This window comes from Mesoplodon densirostris, chromosome 15, assembly GCF_025265405.1.
Source record: "Mesoplodon densirostris isolate mMesDen1 chromosome 15, mMesDen1 primary haplotype, whole genome shotgun sequence".
Lineage (NCBI taxonomy): Eukaryota > Metazoa > Chordata > Mammalia > Artiodactyla > Ziphiidae > Mesoplodon > Mesoplodon densirostris.
In genome coordinates, this window is record NC_082675.1 from 78411609 (window position 1) to 78424999 (window position 13391).

A 13391-nucleotide genomic window follows, 5' to 3' on the forward strand; every position below is an offset into this window, starting at 1 on the left:
AGCATTCACTTCCAAAGATGTTAGAAAGATAGTTTTACTGTGAATCGTGAAACTATGAATGGAGTTTTCTCCAGTCACATTTTTGGCTTTGCTACCTTTGTATCTGTCAACACAGGTAAAAAGAAATAGGGTATTCTCAGAAGTATTGAACCGAATCCCTTCTAACCCTTCAGAAGAGTGGACGTGGCAACATGAATTTGAGCTTGGTCACTAATGTAGGGAACTAATGATTTGACTGTCTACCCTCCTGCCCACGCACACCTTTGTGTCTTGGCTACCATTCCACGGGCCATTAGCTTTCTTCTCTTTCGTGGAATAATCTAAGTCCCTAACCTTACATTCCATGCTCATCATAAATCCTCCCAGACTATTAATTCCCTCAGAAGTGGCTTTAGGTAAATATAGAATTGCTGCGGATTCGGGGGGTCATTTTCTGATATGCACAACTCCACCAAGTAGGCAATATCATCAGTATCATCGGAAAGTCAGGAGGCCTTGGATGTCCTCTAATGGAAAAGGGGAAGAGAGTCCTTCCTGCTCCCTCCTCCAGCTCATCATCATCCCTCTTTTCTTCCTCCTCCTGTTCATCCTCTTTCGTCACCCAATCCCTCCCTTTTACTGTAAAACCTTAAAGACAGTAACATATAATGACAAAAGCATTTGTATTTAGAGTCCAGAGAATGGGACTGCAGCGATAGCTCTGCTGTTAGTTAGCTGTGCATGTTAGTCAGCACATTTAACCTCTCTGGGCCTCAGTTTCCTAGCAGATAAAATGAAGCATTTGACTAGAGGGATTCCAAGGTTCTTTCCAACTCTGATTTGCGAAGAGTATGTGTATCTTTTTCTTTTTTTTGGCGGTACGCAGGCCTCTCACTGTTGTGGCCTCTCCCGTTGCGGAGCACAGGCTCCGGACGCGCAGGCTCAGCGGCCATGGCTCACGGGCCCAGCCGCTCCGCGGGACGTGGGATCTTCCCGGACCGGGGCACGAACCCGTGTCCCCTGCATTCGCAGGCGGACTCTCAACCACTGCGCCACCAGGGAAGCCCGAGTATGTGTATCTTTGATGAGACATATTGATGAGTGATACTATCCTTTTCTTATTTTCATATTTCTTTAGCTAAGCCCCTTTACAGATTGAGATTTTCCATATTTTACATATGTATGTATATTTATATGTATGTAAACTGATATACCCATATACCTTCTGAAAATTGCAAGAGCCGTTCATTCTGAAAAGGGCATAGTTGGCTTCTGACCTAGACATTTATAGCCTTTTCTGAAAAGATCACTGTTGAACCCTTGTATGGATAAATTATTTCATGTAGAATCTCATCCCCAAATTCTGCTTCTTTCAGAAAGCACTTTTCACTGCCGGGATAATTTTACCCAGCACTGGCTGGCTTAGCACTTATATACTTTTTTTTAAAGGCAGGAATTATTTTTCTTGTATGGTCTGGGCTACACCTGATATTTTAATGATATTAATGAGAGAATTAATGAAGTTGAAGATACCTGGATATTAACTTTCCATAAGAAATTAGCTTTTTCATTAGAGAGAGTTATTGTTTTCAGGGATTCGTTACAAGTAACTAAACTTTAGAATAACCATAAATCATAAGTAGAAAGATAAAAATCCTCGGCCTTAAAATAGTGGTTTCTCCCCTCCTCCCTTCATAGTGATTATGCTTTGGCCATGGAGCCAAGCATTTTCCATATGAAAGAATTCATGAGTTCTTAAAAGATAAAGCTTAATATACAGGCAGTAAGCAAAGCATCATTTGAATGAATATAGCTGTAAAGAAAATAGGGAGGTTATTTCCAAGACAGCATTGGACCTGTCAAGGGAAATACTTATACACAAGTTTGGAACATTTTATGAGGGTGTAGAATTGCTACAAGAGTAGAGGTTCTTGCTTTTCTTCTTTAATAAAATAATGTTAGCCTAGGATTATCATCAGCTTCTGAAATAGGTGGGAGCTGTGACTAGGGATGATTTAGAGGCTGGGAAGCTGTTTGGTTAAGTGTAAGCCTATGACTAGGAGAGATTTCAACAGTATCACTTTAATCCAAGTCATGATGAAACCAAAACTTTGTTTACACATGCCTCTCCCTTGATTCAACCATTGAACTAGAGAGATCTTCTGACCTTTCTAAAGTTCTCATTCTAGGTTTCTCTGAGGGCCAGGTGGTATCAGTGCAAGACCAAGTTCTATACAACACTGGCACTAATGGGAGTTTATAGGCTTATTAGGAATTTGGTTTATTTTTAATCATTTAATCAGCTTGAGAAATTATTTGGCTATAAAATGACAATAGATTGAACTCACTATTTCTTTGATAGAGACCCAGTCTAAAAAGACTTAAATGAAAATATCAGGGTAATTAGATGTGAAATTTAGAAGTTGAACATAATATTTTTAAAAATGAGAAAGCTTGAGTTCCTTTGTTCGTTAAGATTGGTTTCAGAGGGTCTCACGTGAGTGAGAATAAAGGCAAGCAAGTCCTGAGTTCTCTACTTCTCTACAAGCATTTCCACTAAACTGTGAAAGATTTCAAGTTTAAATAGATAAAAAATGGTGGCTAGAGCCCAAACTGTAAACACTCTAAAAAAGAAATAAACAAGTATTTGTAAGTTTTCATTTTGTGCAAAGTCCTGAGGTGGGTGTTATTGAATGCGCAAAGCTGAGTAAGAAAATTCTGCTCTCAAGGGAAGTATCCTAGAGTTGAAAAGATATGAATCTATGAAAACAGAACTAGCAGTATGATAAGCTCCAAGCAGGTGGCAAAAGCTATTTTATGGGTCTTTGGTGGAAGACATGCTCCTGTGAACCCCCAAGTTCAGAAAAAGCTTCCAAAGGAAAAGAAGACCTGGAGCAGAGGTGGATTTCAAGAGAATTAAGGAGGATAAAGGAACCAGGATATCATCATCAAGGTGTGAAGGAATAAAGCAGGTTAAAAAGTATAAAAATATGGATGAAAGATCAGTGAGAAAAAGTACAAAGTTGAAAAGGGGTATAATTATTCCTCATTTACTGGGTAAGGTCAGGAGGCATGTGAGGCACTGGGCTGATTCCTCTGGCATTTATATCCGGGCGTTTTCAACAGGGAGCCGCTAACTGACCAGAATCCAATTGTTCTCTCGTGTGAACTAACTCTGCAATTTGAGCCAATTCTCTTAAACTCTCTGGACTTCATTTTTAAAATATTTAAAATAATGTTGGAGTGGAATTTTTCTAAAGTTTATTCAGCCCTTATGAGTGTATATATATAATATATATATATATATATATATATATATGATCAGATTGGATAATACATTCTTTTGTCATTTCAATGAAGGGTAATTAAAAACGATAATTATGTAAGCCAACAAGTCCATTTACAAAAGTTAAATAAATGGAAAGGATTATTAACATGTTCTCTAACTCTGCTTTATTTTTCTTAGATTTTCCCAATGGACTCTCTAGCAAAATCTGTCAACCAATTTGCTCTGGAGCTTAGCAAAAAGCTAGCTGAATCTGCTGAGGGTAAAAATATCTTTTTTTCTCCTTGGGGCATCTCAACCTCCTTGGCCATGGTGTATTTGGGCACCAAAGGCACCACTGCAGCCCAAATGTCCCAGGTGAGTGAGAAAGGTCAACCATCCTCTGTTGCCTTAAAATGAAATGCTTTTCTTGTCTTTTGTTCACTTCTCTCCTGAAATCCAAATAGCCCACGTTTTACAACCACATCCTCCAAAATAAAAGACACACTTAAGTAAATTTTCTAGACCATAAAAAGAAATCTGAGAAAGTGAATCAATTTGAAAACTCTTTCTAGGAATACCGTTTAAGAACCTGTGTTCTCTGGCAAAATCAAATGGAGAGATGATGAGGCTATCGAGTTTGGTTCAACACCAAAAACAATTTTATTTTGATTATTAAAATATTTCAAGAAAGTAATGGCTCATACTTTAAATAATAGTATTAGTCATCATCTTTCTAATCTCAGAAGGATTTTCTTGAAGAAAAAAATAGAAAAATGAGGTGAATCCTGTTCCTCATGCTTTGTTTGGTTGTTACTTTGTTTGGTCCCTGGTTGTCTAGATGAATCTAAAGAGCCCATTAAGGGCATTAAAATAGCAAAACAGGATTATTGTATAAGCAATTATCAATTTGATGTAAGCATCCTCAAATCATAGCGAGTGTATGTGTATGTGTGTAGCCTTACATAGCAAAACATACCAAATAGCCATATATATGTGTATCTGTACCTATGCATGTGTAAACATAAAAATATACGTGTGTGTTTTAAGTAAAAATAAAAATAGAAGAGAGTAAATTCAGCTCTAAATCATACAACGATTGAAAGGCCAAGTGACAGAATTTCCACCAAGAGGCTGGCCTCTGTGACAAGTATGGAAATGGGCGCAGCCAGCAGTTCTGAATGAGACAGGCAGAATACATATTCTGTCAGTTTGGGTCTAGGATATCCCCCTGATGCTCGTAATTTACTAGATATTGTGTGGTTTAAAAATAGCAACAACAAAATCTTTGTTCACAGAAAAACCCTGGTTCACAGCTAGTTAATAATTGGCTCATTATTAAAAGGTTTAACTATGAATGTGATAGACAATCTTAGATAAACGTCAATTTGCTTCCGCTCCATATAAATATATTGCTGGGTGTTGCTTACCCTTGTTTTATTTCAATGTCACTGAAATATTAACAGCTTCAGTTTGCAATTGAGACTAACGAGTTCCTTAGGCACCTCCCCTTTTTCTTCCCTATGGCAAGTGGTTCCTGTCTGTCACCATGTGTCAGCACAAACTTTGGTAAAATAGACTTTATTCCTTTCTGTAAGCTGGGTCCAGGATGCATGCAGGAGATGGAATTATAGCTGTTTTCTCAGGGGAAACACAATGTCCACATCCTTCCTGTGACCTTTCACATGAATTGCTGGGGTGAAGACAATGACTCTATCTCCATACGTCAGATGGTGGTAGGCAGTGAAAACTGAAGCGCTTAAGTAGAAAAAACAACTAAAATTCCTGAATTTTCCAGATAACTGGGGCAATGGTGGCATTTGCTTAAATTATCTAAGTGATGGTCTCAGTTGAATACCTAGGCTTCTTTTCAAAACAATCATAGATAAAAATGAAACTTGGAAAACATGAGAATTTTACCTCTAAGGCTATTCTCAACATTATCCTCAACGTCCCATGAAAAGTATTAAAATAAAGAGACTAGCAACTTAAATTCAACTTAAAAATTTATTTAAAAGAAGCTCTTGACTTACTCTTATTAGGTCAGGTAATACACCATTTAAGTCAAATCAGCGCTCCCTTGGTTCATTAATTATATGTTTTGTATCTATAGGAACAAATAGCTTGTAGTTGCTGATGTGTATTTCATATGATTACATCTCTGCAAAGTGCACTCACATATTGCCTTTTTATTGAAATTACAGGTTCTTCAGTTTAGCAGAGACCAGGACAGCAAATCTTGTCCTGACAGTTTTGAAAAGAAAAGGAAAATGGTATGTCTTATATTTCAATATCTATTTGATAATTAAGGAGAAAGCACTTTTGGCACATGTATTTTAGTGGCTAAATTAAGCAACCTTTAATAGGTAACTTTTCTTTAAAATATATGTTAAAATTATGGGAAATTTTTTTAGAGTGCAGAATGTCTACACTTTATGGAAGGGTAATATTCTTTTCCCTTATCTCTTCCTTTCCTTCCTCTTCAAAACTACTCTACTTTCAACACTGTTCTTACTTCTGAAAACTCTTTCAACATTGTTCTTACTTCTGCATACTAAGTGTGAAGAAAATGATGTCCCAACAGCTATTACATTCCTGCACTAATAATACTAAAGAGAGTATTTTTTTATCTACCATACAATCGATTTCGGCCTTTTTTCATCAACTTTATCATTTCATTTACTGTAAGTTGTTCGTATACACTTAGTTCTTGTTCAACATTTTTATTTGACCAATTTATTTTCTTTTAAAGGAATTCAACGTAGGCAAGGCTGAAGAAATATGCTCTAATTTCCAGACGCTTATCTCAGAAATCAACAATCCCAGCAATGCTGGCATACTTAAAACAGCCAACAGGATCTATGGGGAGAAAACGTATCCATTTCACAATGTAAGTGCAAACATCTTATTTCAAGCTGACAGGGAGGAGTCACATGAGATCAATCAATAAACTCTTTGTACTTTTCTCCAGGGATCCCAGGGACAATCTTAATGTACATGGAGTATGTGGTCAGCGTTTCTGATAAACGATCATTTAGCCTGACCAATGTGTCAAGTTGTAAAGGAAACCAATCACATATTTCAAACCAACTCTGGTGATCAGATCTTTATGCCCAGAATAAAGGGGTACACCCCAGGAACAACCCACGAAGGCTCATAGAAATGTGGTTTATATAATCCCTGGGCCAACATTTGTTTCATGGGAAACAGAGCAAAAGGTATAGAATAACTGGATATGGTGAGTCTGACAGAGCCGAGGGTGGTGTGGCCATAGGAGTGTGGCAGGAGACTGTGCCCTCAAGGGCAAAGTTGACTTTGGGATCAGGTAAGTCACTTCACATCTTGACTTCAGACACTTTAAGAAAGATTCTTAACATGGAATTGAATCAAATTTTCTGCTCTGATGGCTGAAACACCCACAGTGCCGACCATGACTTCATCCTCAGTTCAGATGCAAGGGCTCCCCAGAGGAGTCAACTCCAAACCAAGCCAAGCATTTACTCCTTTCATGTTTGTCCATCACATCCTTTGGCACACTTCAGAAGAAAGCCAGAGGACCCAGGCTTACCAGTGGGTAAGGAGTAAGGAAATTGAATAGGGAGACGGATAGCAACAGGAAAAGGCAAGCTATCTTGTGATTTCAAGCAGTGTTATCCCTGCCCATACCCAGTGAATTCCGGGGAGCTCAGAACTTGGGCTTTGCTATTACTAAAGGCGAAAAAGCAGCCAAGGGAAGTCTTAAAGACATGTTTATTATGGGTAGTCTCGTGCACTCAGGTTTGATTCATAAGTAGGAGAGATGACTGAGCTGGGTGGGCACTTGGTAAAAAGCACACAGAGATACAAAATGGTGCGTCTTTTAAAATATCCACAAGGCCTAGCTGTGCACAGAGTGGTCGATCAGAACCCACGAGTCAAGACAAGGAGTAGGTACCTCGAGAATGTTTACGTTTTCTTTTTACTGGATTATAAATTGTACAGAACGTAGACTTCATAATCTCCAAACTACTGCCTGGAAGCTGAATTAACTCAACACTTTTGAACTGCACACAATTCCTCCATAAAGTAATAAACTGAAGGAACGCCACAGCTGTCCTGGGGAATAAATTATGTTTCAAGGCAGGAGCCCTCCTAAGCAGCAACCTTGGTTATAGCCCACTTAGGATGATGGCCACTGAGGGTAGCGTCAACGGCCCGAAGGAAGAAGCCTGCTTTTTCCCTTAGAACACCTGACGAAACCTTTGACCGGTCTTGGAAATCGGTTTTTATGGCAGCCTGTAGTTTCCCTCAAAAGCCCTCCCCAGGCTCTTGGGTGTTTAGAGTCCATAGACGGCAGCTGCCAGACCCAGGGTTCTCAATCTGGCTCCATCTCTGCCACAGAAAGCCCAGTACTCCTTGGCTGGAGTCGCTCCTGGGATTCCTAGAATGGTCCTGCTTTCCATCCCAGCCCCATTTCCCAAGGACAAATAAAAACAGACGAAGATGTCGACGCTCCGGAGCTGTGGGAGACGGGCCTTCCTTCCATACCTGCGGCTCTGCATGGCTCGTCCGTGCCCAGCTAAGTTTACACAGGGCGGGGTTTAGTTTTTAACCAAAGCTGGAGTGTGGAAAGATTGAGGGAACAATGGGGTGGCAGCTTGTAATCGTCCATCTAGCTGGGTTTGTTTGGTTTTTTTTGGATAATCTAAATAGACCTGTTTATCGATTCTGGAAACATTCTACAAAAGGAGATTTTACCTGTATCTTCCAGAAATATTTACAAGACATGAAAACATACTTTGGCTCAGAGCCACAGTCTGTGAACTTTATGGAAGCTTCTGACCAAATCAGAAAGGAGATCAACTCTTGGGTTGAAAGCCAGACTGAAGGTAAGCCTTCTCCAAGGTACTGAGCAGCGTGCTTTCTCCAAGTATCGCTTTGTTATTTTGAATGTGTGTTATGTGTAAGTATAGGCGTTTCTTAAATAGAACTGTGGACACATCCTAAATATTCAAAACATTTGTTTTATTCATGCCCATAAGTTTTGACTTATAGCTTTTGCAATAAATCTTATCTAAAACAGACGAGACAACCATTTTACCAAGTAGACAAGAAAATGATCAGATTCCACTAATTCCAAGGAGGACTCCAGGGATAAAAGGCAGAAAAATGCAAAAAAGGAATTTTGGAATACTGCTGCACTTGCGGTTTCTAAAGAAAAATAGCTGCTGATGAACCATGAAAATGTAGCAGCAGGAAATGTACTACATTACATCTTCAGTAATTTTCAAAATAGGTCATATATTAGCTTAGAGTATGGGCTGAGCTCTTGTAACAAAGAGACCCAAAATACAATATCTTAATAAGATAGAAGTTTATCTCTGACCTAATAGTCACAAGGTAGATACGCATTCTGTTCCATGAAGGCAGCCAGAGACCCCGACTGTGGGTTAGCTCTGCCATCAAGACATGGCTTTTATATTTGTCTAAGGTGACTCTTACAGTTGTCAGTTTTACAGTCAGCAGGAAATAGGGAAAATAAAGCCTCTTTGCTTTTAAGGGGATGCCCTGAAACTTTCACACACACCCGTTCCACTCATATCCCAAATTTGGATACATGGCACATTTTATGCTCTGGTGACCAACTTGTCCTAGTTTGCCTGGGACTTTCCTGGCTTTAGTATCTGAAGATGTCTCGGTCCTAGGCAAACCGGGATAGTCGGTTGCCCAGACTTGCTGTAATAAAGGTCTTTAAAATGTAGTTTTTAGCTGGGTAGCCACATGCTACCTAAAATTTAAGCGTTCTATTTCTAAAAAGGGAATAGTAGAGGGATTCTTATAGGCGATTTAGCAGTTTTTTATGATGATCCTTATTTTAGAAATGAGGAAGCTGAGGCTTTAGAGAAACTGTTACCAAGATCAGATAATTTAAAGCTTCAGAAATAGGACTGAAATCTACGTCGGTTTAGCTCTCAGAAGTCTGAACTCATTTCAATATTCTACACTTCCTTTTCAATCGATAGGTCTGTTGATGGTCCATTATATCTCACAAAGAAATACCAAAGGTGTAATCGCTAATGAATATTAATGATTAAGCCTTTGCTCTGCAGCAACGAACATGGAATGTTTGGGTAATCCCCCTCCCCCCAGACTTCAGAGTTCACTTGTATATTCCTGCCAGATATGCTTGCAGAGGGTCCCACATACTTTAAACTTGACATACTGAAGTCATATTCAGAACGGCTTATCCACACCTTGCCCTCTCCATGCACTCATTCTCCATCCCAGCGGATGGGTGGCTACCACACACTTGCCCAGATCAGAAGTCCGAGAGGTACTCTAAACTCTCCCCTTTCCTTTGCCTCCTCCTGTGTGTTTCTCAGTTCATCTTTCCTTTCCAATCTCTTCCTCCTCTGCTCTCGGCTTTGTCATCATTTATCTGTGTTAATGTAATAATCTGTTTCTCATCTTGCTCCCCTCAAATGCCACCTCCATTCAGCCACCAGAATGACCTCCCTAAAATGGGAATTCGACCAAGTGGACCACGTACTCAAAATCCATCATGGTGCCCCACGTCCTACAGGATGAATTCAAGCTGCCTAAACTGACGGAGAAGGTCCAACAGGACCGTGAAGTCTTGTCTGTCTCTCCACTTCAACTCTTGTCATTCTCTGACTCAAAGCTGACACTCAGGAATTCTAAGTGGCACAGAGTCCCTGGAACTCCCTGTGCCACCTCACGACCCCATGCATTTGCTCATGTGTCCCTTCAATTCGAAACACGGTCCCCTCCCCTGCCACTCCCAGCCCCTCCATGGCCACTGGAGTTGAAGTCCCTGCCTCCCCCACTAAACTCAAGGACACCAAGCACAGTAATACTACCTTATTTGAGTTCCTGCTTTGAATCACTAACAGGTAACAGCCCTGCTCAGGGTAGCTATTCAGAGCAATGTTTACTGAAGTGAACTGAGGAAGCTGGCAGCCCTAAATTCTCGGTTCCTTTTTCACTGAACTAGTGACTCAGAAGCCGTGGTGAGGCAACAGTGAGCATTCTCCTTAACTTATGCCTGATCTGGATTCATCTACAAGTCAGTCTGTTTTGAGAACTACAGATTAGCTAGCGTTTACAGAAAGGGAATTCCTTGCACTGTGCCAGTTCACGTGAGGACCAAATGTGATTGTATAAGCAAAAGCACATTGTAATATGCAACACAAACTCAATGTAGTAGAAGTAGGAGCAGGCATAGTGCTGGAGCTGAACTAAATCTCAGCTCTCAAGTTCCTACCCGGTGCCCACTCTGTTCTCTGGAAGACAGGCAGGGACCCTACAGACAGGAAGGCAGGGAGCAACTCATCTGCTATCTTTCGCCCCAGCAAAGCCTTTCTGAGCTGAGCGGAGAGTCATTGTCTGACAAGGCATGAGCTCGGTTTGCATAAGGATCCTTGCCGTGCTTCCCCCGCACAGGCTGACACATTCAAGGAGCATGACAGGATCCATCTCTCTAGATCAGGGGTCCCCAACCCCCGGGCCTGGGCCTGTTAGGAACCGGCACGCACAGCAGGAGGTGAGCGTTGGGCAGGTGAGGAAGCTTCATCTGCCGCTCCCCATCGCTCCCTGTCGCTCGCATTACCACCTGAACCATCCCCGCCCGCCCATCCCCACACCCCGACTCCCAGCCCTGGTCCGTGGAAAAATTGTCTTCCACAAAACCAGTCCTTGGTGCCAAAAACTTTGAGGACTGCTACTCTAGATTACAGAGCTGTCCGGATCTTCCTGTGATGATATAAATATGCCGTAAATCCTAGGGCTGCCATAACAAATTACCACAAACTGTGTGGTTTAAACCAATAGAAATATATTCTCTCATAGTTGTGGAAGCTGCAAGTCTGAAGTTAAGGTGTTAGCAGGGGCCTTGCTCCCTTGGAAAGCTTCAGGGAAGAAACCGTTCCATGCCTGTCTCCTAGTTGCTGATGGTTATTGGCAATCCTTGGCTTGTAGACACATCTCTCCAATCTCTGCCTCTGTTGATACATAACTTTCTTCTTTGTCTCTCCTATGTCTCCATGTTTTCACACTCTGTGTGTCTGTGTCCAAATTTCTCTCCTCTTATAAGAATACCAGTCATTGAATTAGAGCCCACCCTAATCCAGTATGACTTCATTTTAACTTGACTGCATCTGCAAAGACACTGTTTCAAAGTAAGATCACACTCACAGGGACTGGAGGTTAGGATTTAACATATCTTTCTGGATGACACAATTCAGCCCACAAAAGTAATATTCTCACAAAAATTTATAACCTAAATATTATCTTGAGGAAGCATCAGACAAACTTGAACTGAGAATTGAGCATTCTACAAATATTTTTCAAAAGTATCAAGGTCATGAAAGACAAAGGATGAATGAGGAACATGAAAGACAAAGAATGAATGAGGAATGAAAGAAAAAGACTAAAGGGGACTAAAAGGAAATGACAACTAAATGCACTTGAGCTCTTGGATTGATTTCTGGTCCAGGAAAAAAAGGACTTTATTGGAACAACAGATGAAATTTAAATAGGATCTGTTAATAATATTCTATTAATACTAACTTCCTGGCTTGGATCACTGGTGGATACAAGATGTTATCATTTAACGGTATTTCATAATCATCATTTTTATGTGTGGCGTTTCACCAGGATGTAACTATATCATTTGAAATCTGTCCTTTTGCTCTTTTAGGAAAAATCCTGAATCTCCTACCTGATGATGCTGTGGATTCTGCAACCAGAATGGTTCTGGTAAATGCCCTTTACTTTAAAAGAATTTGGGAACATCAATTCTTGGTCCAAAATACCACAGAAAAGCCTTTCAGAATAAACAAGGTAGGAACCTGTTAATAACCAGTATGAATTTTTACATGGCATTGCAAAGGGAATTCTATTTTAAATTTATTCTCTCTGACTATATGCTCCTGTAAACTATGGCTCTTACTAGGGCAGGGATGACTGTGCTAAAATCCCCAGTTCCATCCTACCTGGAAATTCCCCTTTCATTATTTTTTCTCTGAAAATAGGCTATTCACATATTTTATTACTCAGTCCTTGCTGCTTTTGTTTCACCATTGGCTTTACTAAAAATTCATAATGTCATGTATCTACCATTACAGTATTATACAGAATACTTTCATTGTCCTAAAAATGCCCTGTGCTCCAAACATTCATCTCTCCCTCTAAATCCCTGGCAACCACTGATCTTTTTACGGTCTCTACAGTTCTGCCTTTTTCGGAATGCCGTATCATCAGAATTGCATAGTATGTAGCCTTTTCAGACTGTCTTCTTCCACTTAGCGATATGTATTTAAAGTTCCTCCATGCCTTTTTATGGCTTGATAGATCATTTCACTTTGTTGCAGAATACTATTCCATTGTATGGATGTAGTAGTTTGTTTATCCATTCACCTTACTGAAGATCATTTTGGTTGCTTCCAGTTTTTAGCAATTATGATTAAAACTGCTATAAACATTTGCATGCAAGATTTTGTGTGGACACGTTTTAAACTCATTTCCGTAATTACCCAGGAGCACAGTTGCTGGATCACATGATAAGACTGTATTTAGCTTTGTAAGTAACCACCGTACTGTCATCCAACGTGGCTTCCATTTTGCATTCTCACTGGCAGAGAATGTAAGTTCCACCCTCGCTAGAAGTTTATGTTATCAGTGTTTTGAACTTTTAGCCATTCTATTAGATCTGTAGTGGTATCTTCACTGTTTTAATTTGCCATTCCCTAAGGACATAAGATTGAACATCTTTTCATATGCTGTAGGTCTGCCTTTGGTGAGGTATCAGTTCAGATCTTTCGCCTGTTTTTAAAATTGGGTTCTTTGCCTCATAATTGTTGAGTTTTAAGAGTTCTTTTCAAATTTTGGATACCAGTCCTTTATCAGTTATGTGTTTTGAAACTCTTATCTCCTAGTTTATTGCTTGTCTTTTCATTCTCTTAGTGAATTTCAGTTTTATGATACTAAAATACCCTCACACAAAAACAAAAACCACAAATGTTTGTGTGTGAAATGCACCTTACTCAGTTTCTGAATCATTGGCATTTACATAGTTTGCATAAGACTCCTTTAAGTGTTTGGTAGAATCCAGCTTGCCATGATTTATAGAGGATGCCGTAACAGTGTC

At 40.0% G+C, this 13391-nt stretch overlaps 2 protein-coding genes across 3 annotated transcripts in view; one reads left to right on the forward strand and one right to left on the reverse strand.

The window, feature by feature from the left end:
- Positions 1 to 13391, reverse strand: part of SERPINB3 (serpin family B member 3) — a 77576-nt gene that overhangs the window by 57365 nt on the left and 6820 nt on the right. The gene's annotated exons all lie outside the window — the stretch shown is intronic.
- LOC132502518 (uncharacterized) overlaps positions 1 to 13391 on the forward strand; it is a 37470-nt gene that overhangs the window by 282 nt on the left and 23797 nt on the right. The window contains exons 2-6 of the mRNA XM_060118379.1: positions 3446 to 3622; positions 5449 to 5517; positions 5997 to 6134; positions 7995 to 8112; positions 11943 to 12085. Of these exons, the coding sequence (XP_059974362.1) occupies positions 3455 to 3622; positions 5449 to 5517; positions 5997 to 6134; positions 7995 to 8112; positions 11943 to 12085 (636 nt within the window). The 5' untranslated portion in view covers positions 3446 to 3454. The remainder of the gene's footprint in view (positions 1 to 3445; positions 3623 to 5448; positions 5518 to 5996; positions 6135 to 7994; positions 8113 to 11942; positions 12086 to 13391) is intronic.